Source organism: Athene cunicularia (assembly GCF_003259725.1).
Source record: "Athene cunicularia isolate RWA chromosome 5 unlocalized genomic scaffold, athCun1 chr5_part1, whole genome shotgun sequence".
Classification (NCBI taxonomy): Eukaryota; Metazoa; Chordata; class Aves; order Strigiformes; family Strigidae; genus Athene; species Athene cunicularia.
Window position 1 is genome coordinate 34,140,406 of NW_020799101.1, and position 26,078 is coordinate 34,166,483.

At 36.8% G+C, this 26,078-nt stretch overlaps 1 protein-coding gene across 2 annotated transcripts in view; it reads right to left on the reverse strand.

Annotated features, from left to right (window-relative positions):
* RASGRP1 (RAS guanyl releasing protein 1) overlaps window positions 1-26,078 on the reverse strand; it is a 39,509-nt gene that overhangs the window by 5,314 nt on the left and 8,117 nt on the right. For both annotated transcript variants that reach the window (XM_026849482.1, XM_026849481.1), the window contains exons 2-13: window positions 17,782-17,887; window positions 15,616-15,678; window positions 13,908-14,039; window positions 12,963-13,116; window positions 8,713-8,886; window positions 7,869-7,985; window positions 5,857-6,132; window positions 3,518-3,598; window positions 2,852-2,956; window positions 1,723-1,832; window positions 935-1,079; window positions 183-219 (exon numbers count right to left, since the gene is read on the reverse strand). In XM_026849482.1, the coding sequence (XP_026705283.1) occupies window positions 183-219; window positions 935-1,079; window positions 1,723-1,832; window positions 2,852-2,956; window positions 3,518-3,598; window positions 5,857-6,132; window positions 7,869-7,985; window positions 8,713-8,886; window positions 12,963-13,116; window positions 13,908-14,039; window positions 15,616-15,678; window positions 17,782-17,887 (1,500 nt within the window). The remainder of the gene's footprint in view (window positions 1-182; window positions 220-934; window positions 1,080-1,722; window positions 1,833-2,851; window positions 2,957-3,517; window positions 3,599-5,856; window positions 6,133-7,868; window positions 7,986-8,712; window positions 8,887-12,962; window positions 13,117-13,907; window positions 14,040-15,615; window positions 15,679-17,781; window positions 17,888-26,078) is intronic.

A 26,078-nucleotide genomic window follows, 5' to 3' on the forward strand; every position in this document is an offset into this window, starting at 1 on the left:
TACAAGTTCCTTTATCTTTCTTCTGGACCATCTGTCTGTCATACTAGCCTTGAATCAGTCTTCTCCTCCCTGAGACATCAGATTAAATAGGTCCGCAGACATAACAGTGGATCTCAGGATGATCAGGTTTGTCATTCACCATCAATTATAGACTAAAATTAGCAAAGTATAAAGTACCTTACCTTTGCATCTGTATCCTTGTTTAATGACTCCCCATAGCTGAAATTCAAACAAACAGAAAGACTATGTATTAATGTATTTCTCTGAACATTTGATACCTCCAGATATAAAAATCCACTAAAAGCTCCACTCATTTCTAAGATCTGAGCACCTGCAGAATATCTTGGCTTTCTACCCTTTTAATGGCAAGGCCAAAAAATCAACTATTGACTTCTTTAGCATAAGGTAAACAGAATATTTTATTTGTGTTCCTCAGTCACCAATGAAATACCTTGAGCTAGTCTCTAATGAATAAATCAGTAGATCTGACAGCCCCCAGAGAAGTTAGAGCTGGAGCAGATGGAGAATTCTATCTCGGCACCCTTGTTTGATCCCCACTAAACTGGGGATTGGTAGAATAGTCAATGTTACTAAATCTTTCAGTGCCATGGGCAGGGGGCATGTCATGTCTGTACTAGGACATGAGTTCCAACAGCCCCATGGAGTGGAAGGCTCTGGATTTGGTTCCTTGAGACTGCAGTGACACGACTGAACACCACAAGGTAGAAGCCATGTTTAGCAGACAATAGTACTGCCAGGAGGGGTGTAAAGGGTACCTTAAATAAGTACACAGGCAGAAGCCTGGTGTTCTGTGTAGATTCACTGGCATTTTACATAGGTCCATTTCTGCATATGACACATTAGTGATTACAAGACTAAAAAAAAAGCATTATCTGAAACAACGTTAACGTAATTTACTAAAATGTAAGCTTACAAATCCAGCACAGTTGTCGCAGAAAGTAGGCCTTAAGTAAGTGGTCTCTTGGAAGTTGTGAGCAAAGCCAAGTCCTAATTTGGAATAGATTGAGCTAGCCCTCATAAAGTAAGCTGTTATTTCATCCCTGCTAATCAGACCTTCCCTGAAAATAAACAAGAAAAGTTGCTTGTGAGACATAACATTTTCTTAAAAGCATAAGGAAAATTAAACATATCTTTCTTCACAATTTATACTGGCAATAGCTTTCTGGGCCAAAAACTACAGTGATCTCAGTAATCTTGTCAACTGCTCCCAAAGGCTACAGAAGCTTATCTAGACATTTAAAATGCAGCCTGTAAGGATACATGAAATTCTGCATATAACCTCAAAACTACTTCATAGAAAACTTCTAAATAATCACTATTTGTTTTTCCAAGCTTTAAAATGTTAAGGAAAATGTTCTTAATTTGACCAAAATATACATTTGCCAATTCTCTATTTTTGAAGGACAAGTTCATCTTAGGAAATTTCTTTAGTAGTGTATACCGAGTATCATTCAAAAAACCCTATTTCTTTCTCTATTATCTATTCTTCCTCCTACATCAGCCTGGTTACCACTGCTGTAAGTTCATGAAAATGTAATTCAAAACACAATTAGAAGATGCTTTTGTCAGTTATGTTTTCACTTCTATTTGTGAGTGAAGAGGATGATTTTACCACCCTAATCATAATTTTAAACACAAAACCACAAAAACCCCTCCCAAAACAAATGGTACAAAGTTGATAAGCAGAACTAAGGTACTCACCAGTCCTTAGCCATTACACAAAACGAGAATGGAAAACTCGTGGCTATCTTTTCAAATTCTTCCTGGGAAATGTATCCATCTTGATCATGGTCATAATTTTTGAAGACAGACTGTGCAAGATAATGAGGATGGGCTGAATTACCACTTTAGAAAGTCTCCACAATATTTGTAGATTTCCTCTCCTGCTTTCTCCCAGTATCTATTAAACAATGCAACAGTCTAACTGCTTTTTCTGCTTGAGACTAAAGAAGCATTATGATTTCTTGATTTAAAGCAAAATATAGATAAGTCAACATAGGGTAGAGTAAATGCTTCACTACACAATGACAGCTCTTTTTTAGTTTTGCTTTAAGATCATTATGTCTAGGCCTACATATACAACTTGTACTAATGCTCTCAATTAGTGCTCTCAGTGATGATCTCTGTAGTCATATCAATGTAGCTGCCTAGCTTATTTCATCAGATCAATGTTATGTGAAAATCAGTTATATGACAGAATTGTCATGCAGACACATATTTCCATGGGTGGAATGACATCACCGTTTATCTCTGGCCCTAAGGCAAGGAGCACACCTAGGCCAAATTTAGAAATATATTCCAAACCAGCGTGTAACAAAGGATACCTAGCAAGATTAGAAGTGTTTAGAAGGAAAATAGATGAAGCAGGGATGCAAAGACAAACTTTAACTCTCCCCATCAATTTGGGAACTGTGACCTGAGCTTACATGATGGTTTCCAGTAAAGCCAGTGAGCCAAGAAGTAGAGAAAAAGCAATGGCTGCTAGTCACAAAGCCATTGAGAGGCCCACTTTCAGACTCCACCAGTGACATGATGTTGGAGTCCCTGGTAGAAATTGACTCCCTGGCTCCTTGGAAGAATGATTCTGGAATTATATAAAGCATCATTCACATTCCCCACTGGCTCCTTAGCTGTTTAAGGAATTTCCTGCCATGCCTCATGGGCTACTGCTGCTATTTACAGCTAGGCAGAAATACCTGTTTCTGAGGACAAGTGCCTACAAACTCAGCACAGCTCCGAATGTGTCCAGTATTTTTTCCTTTCTTTAAATTTTCTCATACCTAGAGATTAAGGCAACAACTTGTAAGGTAAATGGGCCAACCATACTTACATCTACCATCCTCTGAACATGTTTACTGATGGTTTTTGGATCAGGTTTTGGGGCTACTCCTGAGGCCCAGTCTGCAACTACTGGTGGTCTGGAAGGTGTCAAAGGCTAGAATTAAGTGAATGGGACTTCATTAGTACCACATGGGAAGATTTTCAGTATTACACTTCTTTGATTTGCAACAATAAACTATGTGATGCAGGACTGAAGAAATGACCTGTTGGACTCAGCACCATACTTCTGATAATTACGTGGTACTTCAGAGAAAGCTCTTCCCCAAACTGTCCAAAACAGTGGCCATTCCTTAAATTGTCAGAGTTCACTGACAGCCCTATAAATTCACCATCTTTTCCATATTTATAAACCAGTAACAAAACTACAATGTAACACTGATGGGTTTCATCATTTGAATCACATATGAAGTCTTCATTTGAAAGAATCAATATCAAGTACCAGGATTGAGCCTGATGTCACGTCTCTACACGAGTAACTTCATTTTGTGTTTGTGTTCATATTATAATACCTGATATGGTGTCAACTATTCCATATATTCTATCTTATCAACCAAACAAGTTTTCAGTTTAACATAAAATAAAATGAGCGCAAGGGATAAAAGTTACATTACTCATAAAAAAAATATTTTTGTTAAGAATCTGTAAAGGCCCTTACAGCAGCTCGGTGACTTCGTGGCTCTCGTGCATATGAAAGCTCATAAATTTCATCTTCTGTGTAGTAAAGATCAAGGGACAGCTGAAAACAAACACAACATCAGTTTAATTCCAAAATAGTCACTACTACTTGATAAACTTGTTCCTGGCATGCATTAGTATTTTTGGTGGATTAATTTTTAATTTAGGTTGCACCTAGAAAAAATGCACTTGAGCTGCACATTTCTAAATGTGCACATTTCCAAATGTGTATTTAGAAATACACGAGTGCATTTCTAAATTCCAGACTGTTATTTCCTTTATCTGGAAATCCGTAACATGACATAGCTACAGTCATTAGCACAGCAAATGACTGTAGGCATAATTAGCAGTCAGTTAATAAGTAACCTGAATAAAACCTGTTACTCCCATAATATCCAAGTGGTCCATCAAGCAACTAAGCACAAAGCACCATTCCAATGAAACTGTCCATCAACTCAAATTCTCAGAAAATTCTTGTTCAAACATGTCATATTTATCCAATCCAGCTGTAAACATGTTGAACTAAGAAGTACATGATGAGGATAAAAGATGGATTTGCATATATTTAGTGAGAAACTTTAGTTGTCAACAGCAGTTATATAACTTGAGAAACATTACACTTATGTAAATAAATTAATTTGAAAAAATTATCAAATGTGTATCTTTGCTTTTACATGTGTCCCAGAAAATAGTATAGCAAATATTCTGTTGCCTGGAAATAAATTTCAAGCTGAGATTGTAGACTGGTAACATGACACTTTTTGAATAGTTACATGAAAATATTCACAGTACACATGCACTTGAATAGAAAGGCCACACATAAATGTGTTACAAGCCTCAATCTATGGCAAATCAAAAAAAACCCAAAAAACTTGTTAAACAGAGTCAAGATCATGGCAGTCACGTATATAAACTAAGAAGCCAAAATATGCTATTTTATCCAATGAATAACCTCACTCAAATTGCAGTTATGCAGTAGCTTTCTGTGAACTGCTGCAAGAATTACTGTTGTAGTCATAACAGTGAATAACTTTAGATTCTTGGGGAAATCTTAAAGTAGTTTTTGACACTCAAAAAAGAGAATTCCAAATGTTACCATACTTCTATGTATTATTGACTTATGCATGTAATTACTAATACCTCTTCAAACTGATTTGCCTGCTAATGAGAAAGCATATGACTAAAGGAAACAGAAGGAGAAAGACTGTTAGAAAAATCAGGGAACAAACAGGAATATTATGTTCCCTGGAATATTAGCAGATTAGAAACTCCTGCTCTAAATTAAAAGAAATACTTTATTTCATGTCCTGCCATATATAGCTGCACAAAACTGTGGCCAAAGTTCTACATATCTGTAATAGCCATTTTCAGAAAACAGTATTTAAAAAAAAAAAAAAAAGGGGGGGGGGGGGGGGACAACTTACAATAATTTGAGACAAAACATTCAAAACATTTAGCAGGAAGAAATTCACCACCTGATGTAGCTTTATTTCAGGCCCTAGGCATATAAGCTTAATTTCACACATGAGTGCTCCCAGAGAGAACAAATAACCTGAAGCACATAAACATTTTTATCTATTAGCTTTTTACTGAAATAGGTCTTGTAACCAGAAAGTAGAAGCAGCCAATCTAGTTTTTCCAAGATGACTACTTGTTAAGGCCAAACAAAACTGAGAAATAAGAAAGGTAGATTTAGTATTTTAATACAAGGTAGTATTTTAACTTACTTGGAGAAGCTAAAATTATTGCTGTGACATAAGTATTGATTTTGTTAGTAAAATGGCACTGACTAGATATGACTAGAAGAGTAATACACAAAACAACTATATTTGACTAACATTTATGTCAGACAGTTTTTTTAGTACCAGAAGAAACATGGCAAGAAATGTGATATGTTTAACCCTACACACCTTGAAGGACTGAAAATTTTACGTGAAAGTTTGCATGTTCAACACAGGGAAGCTTTGTATACAATCTTTTGCCTCCACGGTGCATCTAAGGAAGCTTTCTACCTCTCTCCCTATTTAGGCTTAATCAGCAGAGGATTCAGAGCACGTCCTTAGTGAAAGTACTGAGAGAATGCATACTACTATAGCGAAGCAGAAATAAACGTTTCCTTCCCTTGTAGAAATAATTGGAAGCATACTGCTGAACTGGCACCTCTATCCTTGCTGCCAGACAAAGCAGTTATCACTAAATTTTTCTCTTCTACTATTATTGTACATTTCCTTAAGGTTAAAAAAAATCTTACAATATTATGTATTAGTTGTTTAAGATATATACAAAATTATTTCTAAAATCGAGGTATTTACTACTTACTGTAAGCAAATGAACAAGGTCCATATTAGCCTCCAGGGGAAGTGGCATTTCCTGGAGTTGTATCAGCTCATCTATGTGGTTATACAGAGAGTATAGTTTGTATATGTTAATTTTTTTGTCCTCTAAGTAGTCAGGCATGCCCTCATAAAGTGATATCAAGTCTTTCAGGTGGACCCCAAGGATTGGGATCTTAAAATTACTGCACTCATTATAGGCACGTCGGTAACTATCATAATTTCTGTAAGATGAAAGCAGTTCCGTCATTTCATTAAACACCTAAAAAGAAAAACAAAAAAATCAAACTTGGTTACTGTTTTTGTTCTGGTCATACAGCACAAGAATTTCTCATGTTATTGTTAAGGGGTTTACTCAAAATGACTCTTGAAACAGATTTTAAAACTTCAGGCTTCAAATAAAATCTAGGTATTCATCTCACCTAATTTAACTATCTATAGTAAGTAATTACAGATAGTTAATATATAGCCTAATCTATAATGCTGGTCTTCCTACATTCCCTATCTAGTCAATGAAAAGAAATAGGATCTCTCAAATCAAGGGGATGTGTAAGCAGTTAATGCATAAGCACAGCACAAGCTCTCTGACCTTCATAAAAGCAACCATCTTTGCCTTCAAATGTGGCATGCACTTCACTGGCTTGCAGGTGACCAGCTGGAATTGCTGGAATCCTGGCAGAGAAACCTTATGCTGTGCTATGGTCCCATTACAGTGTGACCAGAACTCCTACTACAGTTCAAGGTAGCACATCTGTGTTTTTAAGAAAACATTTTTGCATGGAAATGAAAAGGAAACAATATATTGGACTTGTAAAGGCAAATGAATCTTAAGTCTAGCAGTATAAATATTTCCCTTATTTAAAACTATACAGGTACAAAGCTGACTCTTAACATTATAAAATCAATGGACCAATGTTTTCTTGTGGAAGTTCCTGTCTAACTGCTTCATTTTTAACCTTCACGAACTGTTATAGTTAGATTTTGAAGTGTGTTCTCAAGTCATGAATTACCAGCCTTTATTTACCTGCTTCCTATTAGCGCTGTTTTACAATTTCTTGACGCAAAAAGTTATTCGAATGACAGACACATATGCAGTCCACTCCTCATAATGACAAAATTTATAAACCAACATGCTTCTAAAATAAGCTTGCTAACTGGTTTTATAGATCCTGAGAGCTGCAACCATTATCGGGGGTGTGTGTGTGTCATACTTCTGGTCTCTATTCCAGGCATGCACTGTTCATTCAAGCTGATCATACTGTGATCAAAACAAGTTCATTGGATACCTATATGAAATCTTTCGGGCCCCAAACAAAATAAAATAATAAAGCATATTAGTCTCTTAAGAAGCCATTTTATTGTGAAAAAATATGCTTTCCTTCGCAGTTTTAGTAGTTGGAATCTCAGCAAAAAAATATATCCACCTGTATTTCACAAGAATTTAATTGAAAATTACAACTGATTCCTAACATTCCACTGTATTATAATGTGTGTGTATTAGGGCTAAGATTGTTCAAGTCTGAACTAGATAAAATCTGCCATAAGGAAGCAAAGATCAGATGAACAAAACCAGTCCTTTCAGTTTTGAACTCAAAGTGCAGAGCTCTGTGCTAGCATTTCATAGACTCAGACTGGTCAATGTTGCTATGGCTGACAACAGTTTTGTTCTCAAGTGTTCTAGGATCCAATTCTCTGCTTTCACGTTTGCATGCTATTCTGTACTACTGCATATAAATAAAAATGCAGCTTGTCACATCTGAGTATTTAAAGAGAAACTTTAGAGAAGCTATACAAATCTTCAAGAAAGCTGGGGTTGGAAGTGTAGGAGTAACTGGTGTCATAGAGATGAGATGACAAAGAAAAACCTTCCAAAACTAAAGGAAGTCTTTTATTTTTTCTCTCCATCTTATCCAATGAAGTAAGGTTGAATTTTGTGTATGCAATAATGAAAAAGTTAAAGTCTATTCTATTTGTAAAACTTAAAGGAGCAATACCAACCTTAATTACATCATGAGGAACACATGAGCTTGTTTCCTTGAGTCTGGAAATGGAACTGTGACAGAGACCTCCTATCACTGCCATTAATGTATTGAAATTCTGCAGCTGGTGAAGCTTCTGTGTTGACATGCAAAAAAATAAGTATTTATTATTTAAAAGTTCAAATCGTTCAATATGCACATTCAATTTCTACATTTCCTCTATTGTCTTCCTCTAAAGTCTTACAAGTTTTGTGCTGTTCTCTATTTGACTTCACTCATTTTGGTAATGACTTGTGATTTTACTGAGTGTAACGTACTTATTCTACTGTTATTAAATATTAATTCTGCAGATACAGAAAGTCTTCAAATACTTCCTCAGTACTTCTCCCTCTTCCCATAGTCTACCACAACTAGGAAACATTGCTTATTATCTTGGTTATGACTGCAGTTGAATTAGCATGCACAGAATATCTGTAGTACCATAGCTCTGCTTCTATCCAGTAATGTGTATCTGGTAGAAAGGCTTCTAATTACAGCCAAAGGCATGACCGTGGTTCATGCTTTGGAAAGGTACTCAGTCACAGCTTGGAATCTCACCAGCTGATTCAAAAGCAAATCTAATTTTTCAGTGAAAACAATTTCTTCAGAATGGTTATGAGAAAGTCATGGTGCCATGACACTGTAATATCTGAATACTTGGTATGAAACCACAGCATACACAAATAGGGGTGCTGTGTGTATGAACCAGGAGACCAGTGCCAACACTCCTAGCTGACCCTGCAGTAGTAGCACGGGAAGAGCAGCTAAAGTGCTGTATCAGCAAAAGACAAAATAAACATCACACATGTCAAAATCTAACTGACCTGTGCCACACGAATGAACTTGATGAACACTTCAGCCCGAAGCTGTGGTGTTGGTCTGCTGAGAACCATTAGCTGCACCCACTGAGAGATACCATTGCAAAGAGCAATTGATCTTTCCATTGTTGGATTCTCCTTCACACAACTATTCACAATGTAGTTCTGATAATCTGAGAACTTAAAGAAAACAAACAAAAAGTATAAATGAAAACTTATCTAGAGTTTCATATACCTCATGATCTGTGTGCAGATACAGGTCTGCTTTTTAAATTAAATATACAATATATATTTTACACCTTAAATATCCAGAAGACTGTAATCTGTCCTTTATCAAAGCTTTGTTCAGTTCAAATAAGATGACTTCAACTATTTGAATTAACTGAAAGCATCTTTTGCCATAATTTGTATCACATCACTGCACCATGTATATCCCAGGAGCCTTGGCTCTTATAAACCCTAGGATGAGTAGAGTTGGGGCTTTCCTCCCAGCTTCAATGGCTCCATAGGTTCATTGAATCTAGGTTTCTACAGGGAAGGTTAAACTGAATTTAAAGTGCAATCTAGTAACTCAGTTGATAGTTTAAGGAAGTTTAAGGAAGTTAAGTGTTCAGTTTATGTAGATAGGGCACACTTCTGAATTAAGCTACACTAATATAAAAAGCAAGTTCAATGAGATTAATATAAAACTAAGACCATTAAGAATGAGTGTTACAGATTTCTTAATATTTGTAATACAGCTTGTGCTATTCTCTTATTTAACCAAAGTGATCTAAAATTGTTCAGTAGACACCTGTATGTGACAAATTTATTTTAAGCCATTCCTCCTATTAAGATCTAAGAGAAGCAGTCATTTGTTTTTGTTGATGCAATGTTTATCCATTCTCTTGATTTATCCATTAACAAGAATACACAAAAAATTGAATCATCAGAAAATGTGATGCAAGATTTATATGTTAATTCTGTACTATGACCCTAATGCTAACATTTTACTGAAAGCATTCATAGCTTTAATAGACACATATTTTCTTAAGGCCACAGGAGCATGCTGAATGGCACTGATCCTTAAGAAAAGGATTGTCAGGCTGCTGTTTGTTTCTTGCTCTCCCTCTCTCACTTTCTGTCCACTTTTTAACTCTTTTCCATCCATTTAATTAGAACAATTAACACTTTAAAAAGCAGACATGACAGAAGACATCTCTGGATTTTTCCTCTTATTAAACTAATATATAACTATATACTAAAAATGGAAGAAACATTAACAGTAATAAGTAGAGCTGTCTCTGAGATTACATAGTATGTACTTACAATTATTATTTGAATTTTGAATCCCAGCCAGATTTGGCTGGATCTTGAATTTAAGCAACTACTCTATACAAATAGATAATTTTTCAATATCTGACTACATAATTATGGACTTCATAGCAGTTTCAGTACAATTATGAATCACTTTGATTAGTTTATATTTTGTTCTCAGCAGCTTTCTACTTCAAAAAAAATTTTTTTTTTAAATGTTGAACTTATTTATATCTAACATACTACTTAAAGTTTCAAAATAATTTTGGTTCAAGAATTTATTAAAGAGGTCAGCTGTAACAAGATTGTTAGTGGCAGATGCAATAAAGAAGTTCAGGTACTTAAATAATGCAAGAGACTAGTATTGCAGTGACTAACTGAGGAGCCTCAACAGGAAATCAGAATCCAGATTCTTACAAAATAGTGTAGCCTCCTGTATTTTATAACTATAAATTAAAATGGTTGCCAAACACCAGTATACCTGCAGTCATTACTCTGTGAACACCACTCCCTATATTTTTCTTTGCTGCAAGATAAATGGTGTCTCATGGAAGATTTTGCTGTGTGCTGTATATGTTCAGGGGATCAAGTATTCCCTTCTGACTTTCAAACGACCAAACCTATGAATAGTTATTCCAGTGGCTGATAACAGAGCAGGTCATTTGCAGCCTTTCTTCCATGTTAGAATAACAAAAAGATTCTGTGGCTTAGCATATCATGAACACATTCTGCAAGAGTTAATAAATATAGCTATTTATTAATTACACATTATTTTCTGATCTGAGGTCTTGGTAAACTCAATTTATACCAAAACATATGCAGGTACTCTGCATATAAAAGGTATACAAGTATGTAACTGTTGGAACTCTATGACACATGGTGACTGCAATCATACTTGTTATGTTCATTAACCGTTAACTACTTCATTGTCTGCACAGAGCTTGAAAATGTTAAGGGTTATATAAGCTCTGCATATTATTACTGCCTACAGGCAGGAATCTGTGCATAATTTTGGTTCTATGGCTTTTTGAATATAACACAAAACTCGAAGAGTCATGTACTATCAGCTCAAAATAAAGTACACTAACACACCACTGTGAAATCTTCCACAGCCTATTGAGAGCCCCTTTCCTTACAAGGCTTCGTCTTCAAATTGTAGTGTTTAAAAAAAAACTCACTAAAAATCAAAAACCAAACAAAAATCCTTAAAAAAAGACTTTGCTTTCACTGTTATCATCACATTGACTTTGCAATCATCTTAGATTTTGGTCTCTCACTTTTCTTTTTCATGTGTGAACTTTAGCAGGTTTGAATAGAAGTTTTGTTGTAGCACACAAGGATGCAAGCAAAGTCCAGGCACACAGGTAACTTAACATCTTATCAGCTACCAACATAGCTGAGAAAACATATCAAATGAGGGAAAACATAAATGAGATAAATCCTTAAGAATTGTTTGTATACTTGAAAGCTTGTCTAATAAAATATTTTAAACCCCCCTCAAATTAAAAAAAGCGCCTTTTCTCAGGTGCTTTGTTATGCACAATCAAAAACAGCAGAGTCCAGTGGACCTCTTCTGTACAGACAGTCCTTTAGTCACTGCACAAGAATGCTGCTCTGTTTCCTGCAGCCACAGGAGTTTAGCATTCTAGGAGAATATTCCAAGTTGCCTTCATCCCATTTCATCCTGATTACAGATTTGAATCAAAGAAGGTTGCTTGTTCCTACGCCAAATGACACCATTTGTTCTAACAAAAAGAGATTATTTAGAAGCAGATCAAATGTTTTACTCCTCTTCCTTCCAACTGACCTTGCCCTGAATCTGTCCCGCAGTTGCTTAAAAGGTTCACCCTCCCTCGCTCAAATGACTGCAGCAAAAGGGTATGAACTCAGAATAAGTATAACTGCCCACCGTCAACACTAGTAAAACAAAGAGTCTGGGCACAAACTCAGCTTGTTCAACAGCTTGCACTGCAGGGCTGCTCTTGTAATACAACCCCTTTCCCATCAAGTGCCCCCTCAGTCAGTTTGCAGATGACACCCAGTTGGGTGGGAGTGTTGATCTGCTCGAGGGTAGGGAGGTTCTGCAGAGAGACCTGGACAGGCTGGAGCCATGGGCTGAGCCCAACTGGAGGAGTTTCCATAAGGTCAAATGCCCGGGGCTGCCCTTGGGCCACAACAACCCCCAGCAGCGCTACAGGCTTGGGGAGGAGTGGCTGGAGAGCTGCCAGTCAGAGAGGGACCTGGGGGGTGATTGACAGCCGGCTGAACAGGAGCCAGCAGTGTGCACAGGGGGCCAAGAAGGCCAATGGCATCCTGGCTTGTGTCAGCAATAGCGTGGCCAGCAGGGACAGGGAAGGGATCTGACCCCTGTACTCGGCACTGGTGAGGCCACCCCTCGATTCCTGTGTTCAGTTTTGGGCCCCTCACTACAAAAAGGACATGGAATGACTTGAGCATGTCCAGAGAAGGGCAACGGAGCTGGTGCAGGGTCTGGAGCACAGGTTGTACGGGGAGCGGTTGAGGGAACTGGGGGTGTTTAGTCTGGAGAAGAGGAGGCTGAGGGGAGACCTCATCGCCCTCTACAGCTCCCTGAAAGGAGGGTGCAGAGAGCTGGGGATGAGCCTCTTGAACCAAGTAACAAGTGATAGGACAAGAGAGAATGGCCTCAAGTTGCACTAGGGAAGGTTTAGACTGGATATTAGGAAGCATTTCTTTACAGAACGGGTTGTTGGGCATTGGAATGGGCTGCCCAGGGAGGTGGTGGAGTCCCCATCCCTGGAGGTGTTTAAGAGTCGGGTCGACATAGCACTGAGGGATATGGTGTACTTGGGAACTGTCAGTGTTAGGTTAATGGTTGGACTAGATGATCTTCAAGGTCTTTTCCAGCCTAGATGATTCTGTGATCTTTTCTGTCTTTCCAATCCTTGTTTCAAACAAACAAACAAATAAACATCACTTACTGATATTCTTCTGAAAGACTTAAACTCAAGATAGGTAAGGTGGTCTGACAGCTCTTCTGGCTCAAGGTGATCAAAAAGAAGTGAGACTTTCCGTTTCTTACTGGTGTTGGCCTTCACACGCTGTGTCAGCTTTCTAGACCAATCCCTAGAATTTCTTTTAAACAAATTTTAAAACAGAATTACCCTGGGTTATTTTTTGAAGAGCAAACGTTTCCTCTCTCCCCAATACAAAAGTAACATTGTTTTCATGCCTTACTGCAATAAAAAATGAAATATTTGAATTTCTAAACAGTAAGCTCCTTTCAGTCATTAATGATTACATAACAAAACATTATTGTAAGTCTTTATTATATAGATGTAGCATATAAATGCAATACAACTATATTACTGAACAGCATGAGATTATATATTGCACTTCCAGAATTCTATCCATAAATTTGTCTTCATTGAACATGTTCAGTGCTCCTTCTTTTAAGAATTCTTACGGATTTCCTTGACCAGCCTCTGAGTATGTTCTCCCTATGCTAACTGACCATTAAGTAATGAAATTCAGTTGGATTTGAAAAACTAAATATCCTCATTTCTAACCAGATATAAAATGTATGCTAAATTCTGCTCTGTTTTGCCTGTGCATTTCCAACCAAAGTATGAATTGACAGTTATACAGTTCCAAAGAACTATCTTCCTCTCATATAACAAGGTTCTCTTCCCAAGGAAAAAAAACCAAACTTATGTGCTGTATAGCTGTAGGATTTATTTAATGAATAATGATGTATAGAGTCTTCTAGGGATAGATAACATATGACTTATTAAAATTAACCCACTATAGGACCATTATCCTGATATACTGGAGAGACATTACAATTGAATAAAAGAAATTCAGAGCAAAAAGAAAACTTCAGAGCAAAATTCAGAGTCTAATCATATTGAGACTTCAGCACTCACATTTGAGATGTGTCAATTAGACGAGAGTGTAACTCTTCACCATTAGCTTTAACCAGTTCTTGAAATTCCTCCATAGTTGTTGATAGTTTAGAGTCCATTTTGAACATAACCCAGAATTCTGTAATCCAGTACCTATTGCACATTGAAAATACAGAAACACAAAAATAAAGGTTTTGCTCTAACATCAATAAGGCTGAAATTGAGACAGTTTTGCTCCTGTTTATGAGTTGTATTTATTCCTGACCAACTTCAGGTGATAAATCACTTTTAGATGCATTTGCTAGGCTACCTTGATTTTATCAAAAATCAAAATTTTGAAATGAAAAACAAATTAGCAACTACCAGGCTTAATGCTATACAAAACTATACTACACATAGGTTTGCAATAAATTCAATATTAAAATTTCTAGTTTCATAGTAAATCTAGATAATATGCATGCTGATTTTTTCTTCGTGAACTTATAAATAATTTTACATATTCCTTTAAAACTTGAAATTAATTGGTCTGGCCATCAGAAAAAATGTACCACGCTAGTCAGAATTTTATCTATTAACTGAAGAAAAATGTACAAATTAAATATATTTAATAGTTTACAGGTGATTCAGTCTCACATGCACAAAATATCTACAGAGAACTACACTTCTCTATGCTGGGCATTTAAATTGTCTCAGTCATATATTTTATATTTCAATTCCTGTATGTAACATGTCACCCATTGTGGTGGGTTGACCTTGGCCAGCAACTAAGTACCCACTCAGGTGCTTGCTGCATCCTTCCCCCTACAGCAACAAGAGGGAGGGAATAGGAAGGGCAAAAGCTGGAAAAATATGTGGGTCAAGATAAAGACTGTTTAATAACTGAATGAAAGAAAAAAATGCAACCAAACAAACCAGTGATTCAAAGGCAATCACTCACCATCTCCTACAAGATGCCCAGCCAGTATCTGAGCAACAGCGACACTGAAACGACTACCCCCCCAAGTTTTCATTGCTGAGCACAGTGCTGTGTGGCGTGGAATACCCCTTTGGTCAATCCGTGTCAGCTAGCCCAGCTATGTCCCGTCCCAATCTCAAGCTCATCCCCAGCCCACACTCTGGAGGGGCAGAGTAAGAAACAAAGTCTTGACACTCTGCAACCACTGTTCAGCAACAGCTAAAATGTTGCTGTGTTTTACTCTCCCATGCAAAGCACAACATCACTGGGGCTGCTGTGAAGAAAGTTAACTCCATCCCAGCCAGACCAATACGCCCCTGCATGTAAAAATCTGTGTTTGTTGGAAAAATGGAAATGCACATTCTTATGGATGCATGTGTGTATGAATTTGCCTAGAAGCAGAAATGTTCCCAGATCATATACAATACCAAAACATTCTGACCTAACCAATAATCTGCTTTGAGATAATAAAATCATCACCATTTAAAACAAATTTTACTTTCCTATTACTACTTATTTCCCATTTTGTGTAAAAAATAAGATATCATATACTAATCTATTATCAGAGTTGCATCTTTTTTCCTCTCTTCTGTTTTCTCTAAACTAGATATCAAACTTTACTTTTTTTTTTTTTTTAAATGTGGGTTTTTGTGTGAAGCTGAAGCAGTGTAGCTGTTTCTCTTTTTAATGTCAGCTTAAGATAGGCAAAAGCATTCTTATGTATGGAACACGGATAGCTGCAGACTAAGAGCCACCAAGCAAGAATGTTCTTACCTTACAAAATAGCATATCTTTACACACAGCATGGAAGATTTATTTTCTAAAGCATTAAGATAGGTGGAAAACTGTTAAGGAAAACCATGTCCATTCACATATGACATGAAATATAACATGCTTGATACTTCCCTACCTGTAAACAATAGGAATCTTTCAACTGATGGCACATAATATCAGATTGGGGTTTTACACAAGTGTATACAAAGTATATCCCAAGATTGTCAGCAACAGTTTATTGTAAATATGACTACTATGAGTAATACTGATGTAGCCACACAAGGAGTGAGTAGTGTTTAGTGAAATGATTCTGCTTTCTACACGTGTTTCTTTGCAACATGCCTCACGATTTCTAATAAAACTCACATACTTGCACATCTCACTACAAGTTGAAACAGTAATACCAAATTTATTAATTACTGCTTTTATGAAGAAATCCTTACAGTTAATTACAATTCACTAGAGCTTTTCAAAAAAAGATGCTAGTTTCTTTTAAACATAACTCGCTGTTTACATGGGGAGAAAAAACCATGAAATATCTCTCACTTGCTAACCTCACCTTTCTCAACAGTTTTCATCTGACTTGCTGTCATAACTTCAAAGAAACACACATATTTTTAGTCTATTAGCTCTATAGAACATGTTTTGATATTGTAGCAAATCTCTTTTGAAGACATGGAAAATCCATTTAGAAAATGTATTATGCATATCTTGATTCTTCTGCTGTAGATTACACACACATTTTCAGTACTAAAAAAAATAATTTAATGAAAATACCTTGTGGACCCTCCCACAATCTGATTGAAATTAACTTCAGCCTAAATGTACTGCAACTGAGGAGAAATACCATACACAATTTAAGGACCTAGATTAAATGCTTAACTTGGGCTGATTATAGAATTATTGAGATCTGAATAAGTTCCCAAATAATTTGAAGGGCCCCGAACTGAATATCTGAAATTGGATGGCTTACGAATCATCCATAACCATCTAAAATCACTCACATAATTTAGGGTACTGAAAATGGTGAAACCGGGACATTTGCAAGGTTTTTCAAAATACAAGACCCCTGAGTATCTGACCCATTCAAAACTGTCTTTTTTTTTTCAATGTCTTTAGAGGGATCTATACACAGAGTCAAAAATAAAGCTTGCATAACATATAAATCTGATAAATTTGAATTGCTTCTCTGACTGTAGAAAATGCTACTTCTCAGAAACACACAGGCAATTACTTTCTTCCATTATCAAAGCGTGTATGAGTTTAAGTTAAATGCAATACTACACCACAGTTGTATCTTAGCACACTTGATGTAACAACTGTGGTTAGAGAAGCAGCAGGACAATCAGAATCCACCACTACAGTAAAGCTCTTTTGTAAATGATGGTGCCAATTTTGGGGAAGAAAGGACTATCTAAATTAAATTGTATCAAAATTGGCTGGAGATTCTTAGTATGTCAGGTCTGCTTCCTGTACTGTGCTCATCTAATTAGGAGTAAACATTCTGTAAATCTAAGAAATCAGATAATATATTCCACAATTAAAATATTGCCAATATGATCTAGTAGCTTTGTTGTGAAAAAACTAATGAGACAAACACACATGTCCAAGTCCAGGCAGTCACCTCAAAATGGGAACAAATAGGAAGGAAAATCTTATATTTCAGTGTATAGTAAGTCTGAGTGTCTGAGTGAGGAAATATTATTTATTGAAAATTTTCACCTCCAGATTATACAATCAGAACATTTTCAAAAGTCACATTTTTTTCTTTGCTCTTCTACTTGTATGATGGACAGGAGAGAGAAAGAGATTTAAAACTTAGGTACTGTGAACCTGGACCTAACTGAGGTACCTACATTAATCTAACACCTGCTAGATATTCCCTCCATGGCCAATGGAGGGTGATTTATCCTACTTGAAATCTGAATTGGAATTTCATCTTTTTGTCTGTGGATGGTAAACTAAACCAAACAGACAAACAAAAAACCCCAACTCTAAACCAAATAAAAACACACTATACAACCAAAAACTGTAAAAAAACAAGTATATTGTTTAATCAGTGGAACAATAATACACCCATAGATTAAATATCTTCTACTTACCCATTACAAAGTTGTCAAGTTATCTAATATTACCTTAACAGCAGGTAAGTATTACAAAGGATATAGATCAATGAGTTTCTGAAGCATGTCTGCAGAGGAGATGATGAACTGATGCATGGCCAGAATTATCTTTAGCAGCTGGTTGTTTTGATATGCATTTCCTTCTAAATCTGAAAAAATAATTTAAAAAAAAAAAGAATATTCATATTGAAATCTTGATATAACGTGGTAAACAACTTGCAAGAGGCCTTTTCAGAATACTAATTCTAATCAGGCTTGTTTACCTACACTATTTCAAAGCTAGCAGTAATTTACTAACTTAGGAAGTGCATCATTTTTTCTGATGAGAACTATATAACAACTGTATTTCACTACCAGGATTTGGAAGAACATTAAAAAAAAAAAAAAAAAAAAAAAAGCAGCACTCAAAATATCTAGATAATTATACATAATGATCACAGCCCAGCAATGCACTTAAATACTTAGCTTTAGGCAGATGATATAAACTTTGCAACAAATTAATGAATTGCAGAGCAAAAGAATTCAGTTACTGATCCATACCAGTCAGTCAGTGACAAGACTGAATTCATCAAACAGAATGGCAATATTCTTAAGTGTTTGTGAGGCTTTTTTTTACAGCTGACATACATAACACTAAAGTACATGGACAGGTTAGGACCTATACGTAAATGTGCATGGAACGAGACATAACATATGCAGAAGCCCAGAGGTTAACCTATGCATACTCCCAGTGGTGGACCTAAACATCTCAACACATTTCCTTGAATTATGCATTATAAGAATTTTACTTGAATAATGTTTTTAGACTACATCTATCTTCTGGGTCTTGTGGGGTTTTTTTTTCCCATATTCAGAAAAAAAATCAAGGACATCAAATGTAGCAAAACATTTTAAAAGTTTCCATTTCTGTAACAAACAGCAGTGAAAGTGTTTGTAAATATTAACAGAAGATGGTTTTCTGTAGCCTGCCATGAGAGAACCTAGGCAGCTTGAAATGGAATTAGACACCCTTTCAAACACAAAAGAAAATTTACCTTTTTGAATAATTTTAAATACATTGTCCTCTATGAGGATAAATGTAGTTATCATGTAAAATAGAAATAACAGGAACAACATACAGAAGCAATGCATAATAAGCCAAAATAGAAGAGGCAGGTGAAACAGCAGATTTGCAGCGTGTGAAATGGCATCTATTACTAGAGGGGAAGAAAAAACATTTTTAAATTGCACAAGCCCAAAAAGGAACATTAAACTTAACCCACTTGCAAAACAATATAATCCATGTTAGTCACTGAGCAAGAGCTTCCATGCCCTTCTACAGGAAGGTACCAAATGTGAAGAGAGTACCTAGGGCCCAGGACTTTCCTTTGGAACAATACATTGGATCTTTAGTAGCACAAATAAAGCCCGATTTCCTCTAGATCTGTCTTCTCTGATCTTCATTCCACAATGGTCCTATTAATCCCTCTATCACTATACTCTCCCTGAAAGTCTGTTCCTTCTCTTCCACACAACAATGCCGTAACTCCTCACTCATGCCTCTGCTGTAGTTGAATCCAGGCAGACTGGTCAGACATCAAATCAAACCAATGCTGGGCTCACACAGCTGCCCCTACACCAATGTGGGCACCAATCTGGATGTCTCTTCTATACAAGCAATTCTCTGAGATTCCTATCTTTCCATCAAATTTAGTTCAGGCTGGCAGACAGGCTCTCTCTATTTCATACAAAATAGATGTAGTTTGGTAGGAAGGTGACTCAGAATGCCCTAGATCTGTAGTTTACAAGTAAAGTTACTGTTTTAGCTGACTGAAGCTCTGAAAGCAGAGGATGTGCTGGTTATCATATACCTGGTGTAGTAATACAACAAAAAGTCTTGAAGTATCTTACTACAGCCAGACTTTCAGGCAAGAGAAGCACAAAAGTCCTCATCAGTAGATTATGGCAGACCCCATGTGAACATGCAGCAATCCACTCAGCATTATTAAGCCCAGAATGAGAACTTTATGCATCTGGTGATGTTCAACACTGAACATGAGACACAATTTTCTGAATCTACCTTCTGTAGTTACACTTAAATTGTAAGGAGCAATTCTACCTACAGTGATACGGGCAAGGGGAAAGTCTGCCTGTCCTACAGCCCCATAAATGAGAGAGTATAGACCCCAAGTAACTAAAAGTTCTTGAGCTGCCTTTTGATTTACACCACAAGTTCTCAGTTTGATGAACTGAGCATGAACTGAAGTTTACGCATTCCTTGTTTGTGTTCTCACATAATTTCATTCATTGCCTAAAGAATCCTTCTGAGATATAAACTGCCTAGGTATTACAGCAGGTGCACTAAGGGCAAAACAGCAAAAGTTATCAGTCAGAGAAATGAGAAATTTGCAGAGGAAGGCTGCGACATCAGGAATCAATATTTATTAAGGCCCTTAGTATTTGGCATTTTTACTTCTACAGTGTCTTCAGGAAGAGTAAAATTGTTTCAGGCCTGCACAGAGAGGCCTGTATCAATTTCCATCCATTTTACAAAACTTGGTGTTCTGCCAGAGCCTCCATCCAACAGCTCTTGTTTAATCAGAAAAGCAGTTCAATATATGCTTAACTTGGAAGCCAAATGGTTATGTGCACACATAGTATTAAGTATATACAGCTGTAATTAAATCACCAGCTTTTCAGAAGTGCTCAATATAGATCATCTCCAGCTGACAAAGACAGAAAATAACTCTTTCTCCTAGCAGTTTCTCCTCTGTGTGCATTCCAAAATCCTCTACCATGACGTAATACAGGTACCACTGGGTACCAGGTTCCAGACTGAATTTCTGTCCTCTAGAAGGCATCTTTTCCATTTTACAAAAATGCAGAGAAAGCCAGTATGTTCTGCCTACTATTAGAGATCAGGTCAATACACTTATGGTATTTTCTTGCATAATAAAAGCATATTTATGCTTCACAAGATACAAACCTAATTATCTCACAACAGAGATAAAATTCATTACAACAACATGCAATTATTTTGCACACATTAAAGCAGTACTAAGTTTTGTGTTATCCATTCTCTTACCCAGCTAAAAGGCTCACCTCCACAAAGAAAAACATTGTATTAGTGATGGTTTAAAAAATGAAACAAACACTATGCAGCAAAACATCTTATGGTTCCCAGTACGGTTCAGCACTGAACAGCAAACCTGTATGGAACTGTAGCAGTCCACAATTTTACAAACACATGCAGTATCAAATATTTAATGTCATCTTCCTGCCCAATTTTAAAAGGAAGCACTTTTCAAGTGCATACACCATGATGCAGCAAATGTTACTAAAAATAAAAATAGTGAGTCTGGTTCCCCTTTCATTCGTATTTCACAAAATTGTAATTCAAAAAAATCCATGGAGTAATACACTGGGTAAAAGGGGCTTTAGGTGAGAAGAGACTCCAGCTCAGTTTTGGTTTCAGAACTGTCACTGGGTGTTTAGCATCTCTGACCACTAGGTCACTTCTTTTTGAAGAGCTAACCTGCTAAACATAGCTGTGTGTAAGGAAGTAACAAGTTATGGTTAACTCTCTTTGTGCAAATGGCGGAGCCAATAAGAGGGCTTTTCTGACTGTGTTGCAGGAGTGTCTCTGAATGCCTCTGCAGCATTCTCTTGAGCCTCCAGCTGTTTGTTTTAAAACTTTGAGACTCATTTTCATTTCCGTTTGTATACCTGTTTCTAACCACACACCCCGCTGAGCAAAAACCACTAAGTGAATACTAAATAAAGTGAAATGGGTGTGTTTCAATTTACCTTAAAGAAAGCTGCAAAATACTGCATAAGCCTTAGCTTTATTTCTTTGCAGCAAAATATAAATAACCCACTGGTTACATGCTTTTCCTCCTGCAATGCCCTTACTGTTCTAAGATATTTTAATAAATATTCTCTGAAAGAAGCAAGGAAGCCAGAGCTGAATATACTTTTCCAGTATTTAACTACATGAGTGAAAGCACAAAGACATTTAGGGCTAATTATTTTATTATCTATGTAGTAGCACTTAGCCACTAAAAACTACAATTACAAAAGTTCCATTACATATGCGAGACTGAGAACACACAAGGCTAAGAACATCCTATTCTGCCCACCAGCCACTCTATTGCATGATCCAATTGGTGGCTCCCTTGTAAATGTGATTTAGAAAAAACTGAAGTATCACTTGTTCCTAGAATAGTTGAAAGAATCAAAGTATTCAAAAGCCAATAAGCAAGGCTTTAAGAGCGAACTGCCTGCTTTTCACCAGGTCGTAATAGCCACCAAGCCTGTGGTAAATATACTTAACAGAAAGAAAATGCTCAAAAGACAAGATTGTTGTACCAAGACCTTTCCACTCATAAGTGCAATGATAAGGCACCAGGAAGAATGCCAAGGATGTCTTAAATGAACTGAATTTTCCAAGAAAGAAGTCAACTTTTCTAGGTCTACAAGGCCTTTATTTCATAAGCAGGTTCCAACTCTTATCACCTAGCACACAATTTGAAATTAATCAGAAGTGAATCACAGAGCACTGATATCACGTGATCAGTGACTAAGCTACTCACAACATGAATAACTTCTTGTAAGCTCCCTTAAGTCTTCCAATGGTTATCAAAAAGTAGCACCAAAAGTAATGCAATGCAAGAAAGCACCAAGCAGTTGCCAGGCAGTCTTATCAAGTGCAAAGCTGAAAGTTGTGGGTTGCTACACCGAACTGATCTGCTACATAGAGTTCTTCAAGATTTCTGCAAAGTCCTTTTTTAATGGTGGCTTAAAGAAGATGGTATAGGGATGGTGTTATAAATGTCTCCAAAGATTATTAAAGCAGCATGTGATTTGAAAACTGTGGCTACAGATGTTTTTAAGGTCTCTAAGACCTTGATGAAACACACAGACATGTATGAAATACGGAGGTACATATGGGAGTACATGCTAGGGTTTAGTGACTGAACTGAAACAACCAGAAGTCAATGTCTCTGCCCCACATGCAGGGTGTGGTACTATGATATAACCTCAGAATGGCTAGAAGAAAGCAAAATTGAAAAAAGTATTCCCTGAGTATTTTATAGATACCTCCTGGAACCTCCCTTTACAAACACAAAACAGTCTCCTTCAGCTTAAAAACTCATGCAACACATAGTAGTCTTCTTACTACAAGCTTATTATTGCCCCATTTGAATTTGGTATCCTGTAACATAGTCATTTAACTCTCTTCATTAAATCGATCTCATTTGATCAGAATCGGATTCATAAGAAGCCACCATCCTATTCATCAGTTATAACATCACCATTGAGAGTCAGCAAGCAGATTCAACTTAAACTAAGTTGTTTACTTTTTGAGTTGGAAATAGCCTTTATTTTTTAAAGACAGTTGATGGCAGATATCAGGGCTAGGAGCTAATGTACTCTGTTCCTCTGCTCCAGTGCAGAATCACCTTTCTCAAAGCCAGTATGCTTCAGAGTCAGTTTAATTTATTGTTAAAATTCTACAATGATTTCACAGCCTCTGAAGGTGACTTATTCCAGCACCTAAGCACCTGTCACTAGAGATTTCTCCCAACTATCTAATCAAAGACTTCAGGCAACACGGGCAGCTTAAGCCCATTATGCCTGCCCCCCAGCAGACAGAAAAAAACATTCTCTTTCCCTTATCAATATATTTTCTCTATTTAAGGATTGTTTCACTCTCTCTTTTCTGACCTAGAAAAGAGCAAATTTGTCATTTTTTTTCCTCAGAGGACAGGTTTTCTAGATCTTTGGTCAACTTTGGTGTGCTTTCCTGCAACCTTTGCAGCTTGCACCTTTATGAAGCAAACCTGAATATGGTACTCCAGAGAAGGTCTTAGCATCAGAGTTAGAATGTTATTTTTAGTGTCCTGTATATAATACCTTTATATACATACATGGTTTTATGTATGTAAATGTACCTATATAACATATATATTAAAAAAAAAAAAAGCACACACCTCTATGCATGAACATATCTCCTTTGAGTTTATGAAGTGGTATGGTATCATTAAACCATTTTCAGTTTTAAAATCCATGTTCACATTGAGATCCTTTTCTGCAGAAATGCTGCATATCAATGACTTTACTGTACTGTTTTTACAGCAGATTACCCTAAGTGTAGAACTTTGTACTTGTCCTTAGTGAATTTTTATTTCAGATCATTATTTTAAGTGCTTAGTATCTTTCAGATATAACTTAATTATAAAGTCCTTACAAAGATGACACACTAATTAGGTAAAAGAACGATTGTTTTAATTTTAGCTGCAGCAGAAAGCAGGTGGAGTCTTGAGCTCTCCAGCTTTCATTTAATTCCATACAGGATGGTGGAGTTCCCCCTCATGCAACAAGAATGCTTTAATGTTTAACAGACAGCACCAAAATACTCAGGGAATTGCACTACAGTTTTTTGCTTTTCTTTTTTTTTTTTTCTTTTTTTTTTTTTTTTTTTTTTTTTTTTTTTTTTTTTTTTTTTAATTGGCTCATTGTCCATACATGCTTGTAACTATTGAGTCATACATAAATTTATTTACACAAGTAATTAGTCTTAGGAGGAAAAACTCCAAAATTAAAATGAGAACAAATCAGTATTTTTCCAGAAAGGAAAGAATCATAGTACTCTGTGACCAATTCTGCACCAACAGAACCCTAAAAAAGCCAAGTAAACACAGATGTTGGAAGAAACCCTAGAAACTTGACACTTCTCCAAGTCTACTTCCCCCTTCAAACTCCCTACAGAATGGTGGGGGGAACACACTTCTGTTCCTCCAAATACTCATTAACATTGCAGATATATCCAAGACACAAGTGAGTCTAATATGCATCCAAAAAGGATAATAAGACTGTTCTGTATGAGGGTAGAGAACATTAGAGGAGAAAAACCTCAAGGGAAAGCCATTACCCTCTCTTAAGAAACAGTATTTGGAAGGCTACATCTTGCAGAAAGAGCTCTGGGTGGGTAAGTCTTTGAAGTGAAAACAAGATGATAAAAGCTCTTGTCAAGGAAAATGGGATGATTTTGAGAAATTAAAATGTAGTTCGAGAGAAACCAAATGAAATGTGGGTGGAAAGCACTCCATTAGCCTTGGAAATTCAGATCAAGTACACAGAACAAGATAAAAAGTTAACACACCCCCCCCATACATTGTTCTACAGCATGTTTAAAATATTGATTTTAGCAAATTTAGATGAGAACTTTCTAATCAAATAGTCCTTTTTCTAAAAAGCCTACAAAACATAATTTGGGCATTAAAGAATTTTTCAAAGCTTTAAATCATGATACTGGAGCCACGTGCAGCTTTTGAGCTGCAGGCAACTCTTGAATAATTTAAGTGTAATGCTTGGCAACACAGCTGTGCTGGCATTAAGCACTGATGGATAAGACAAATGAGACTCCCAGAACAGAATCAAAAACTTCTGAGGCTGGTATCACTATCTGACCACTGAGCCCAGCTACATGCTTAGCACTTACTCATCCCACAACTGCAGTGTTTTATAGTAAGCTTCTCTCTAACTGCATGATTGATCTGGGAACAGGCAGCCATCAGATCCAAGGAAGCACAGTCAGCCCCTTCCAAAGGTTCAAACTGTAACAGACTGGCAGACAGCAGCCGCTTTCCTCTCAGGGACTTGAAGATCACTTAGATCCCAGTTCCTGGCCTTGATTTTCATTACTGATGCATGCTCCAACTCTTCTCTAATATTTCTGACTTACTGTTTCAGCTTTCCCTCCCTTACATACCTCAGCTTCCTAGTTTTTGCTTTAACTTCTAGATATATTTCTGGAATCAGTGTTTACAGACTCTCTGGCAAACTAGCTTCTAATCCTGCAGTTGGGGCATACCTTCTCACACTGCCCCACCAGCGAGTAGACTGTGGGTGGGCAAGAAGTTGGGAGGGGACACAGCCAGAACAGCTGACCCCAGCTGACCAAAGGGATACTCCATACCATACCACGTGCTCAGCAACAAAAACTGTGTGGATGTTTGCCTGGTTTGCTCAGGGACTGACTGGGCATCAGTTGACTGGTGATGAGCAATCAGGGTTTTTCACATCACATGTTTTTCTTGGTTTTGTTTCGGTGCTTTGGTTGTTGGCTTTGTGCTTTTTTTCAAAACTTATTAAACTGTCTTTATCTCAACTCACGAGTTTTCTCACTTTTACCCTTCCAATTCTCTCCCCCATCCCACTGAGGAGGGTGGCAAGTGAACAGCTATGTTGTGCTTGGCTGATGGCCACGGTTAAACCGCAACAGTTCATCTTTAGGCTGAAACATCTCTTGTTCACCAGGGACCAAACAAATCAAAGTTTCAAAAGACCTGCAGCTTC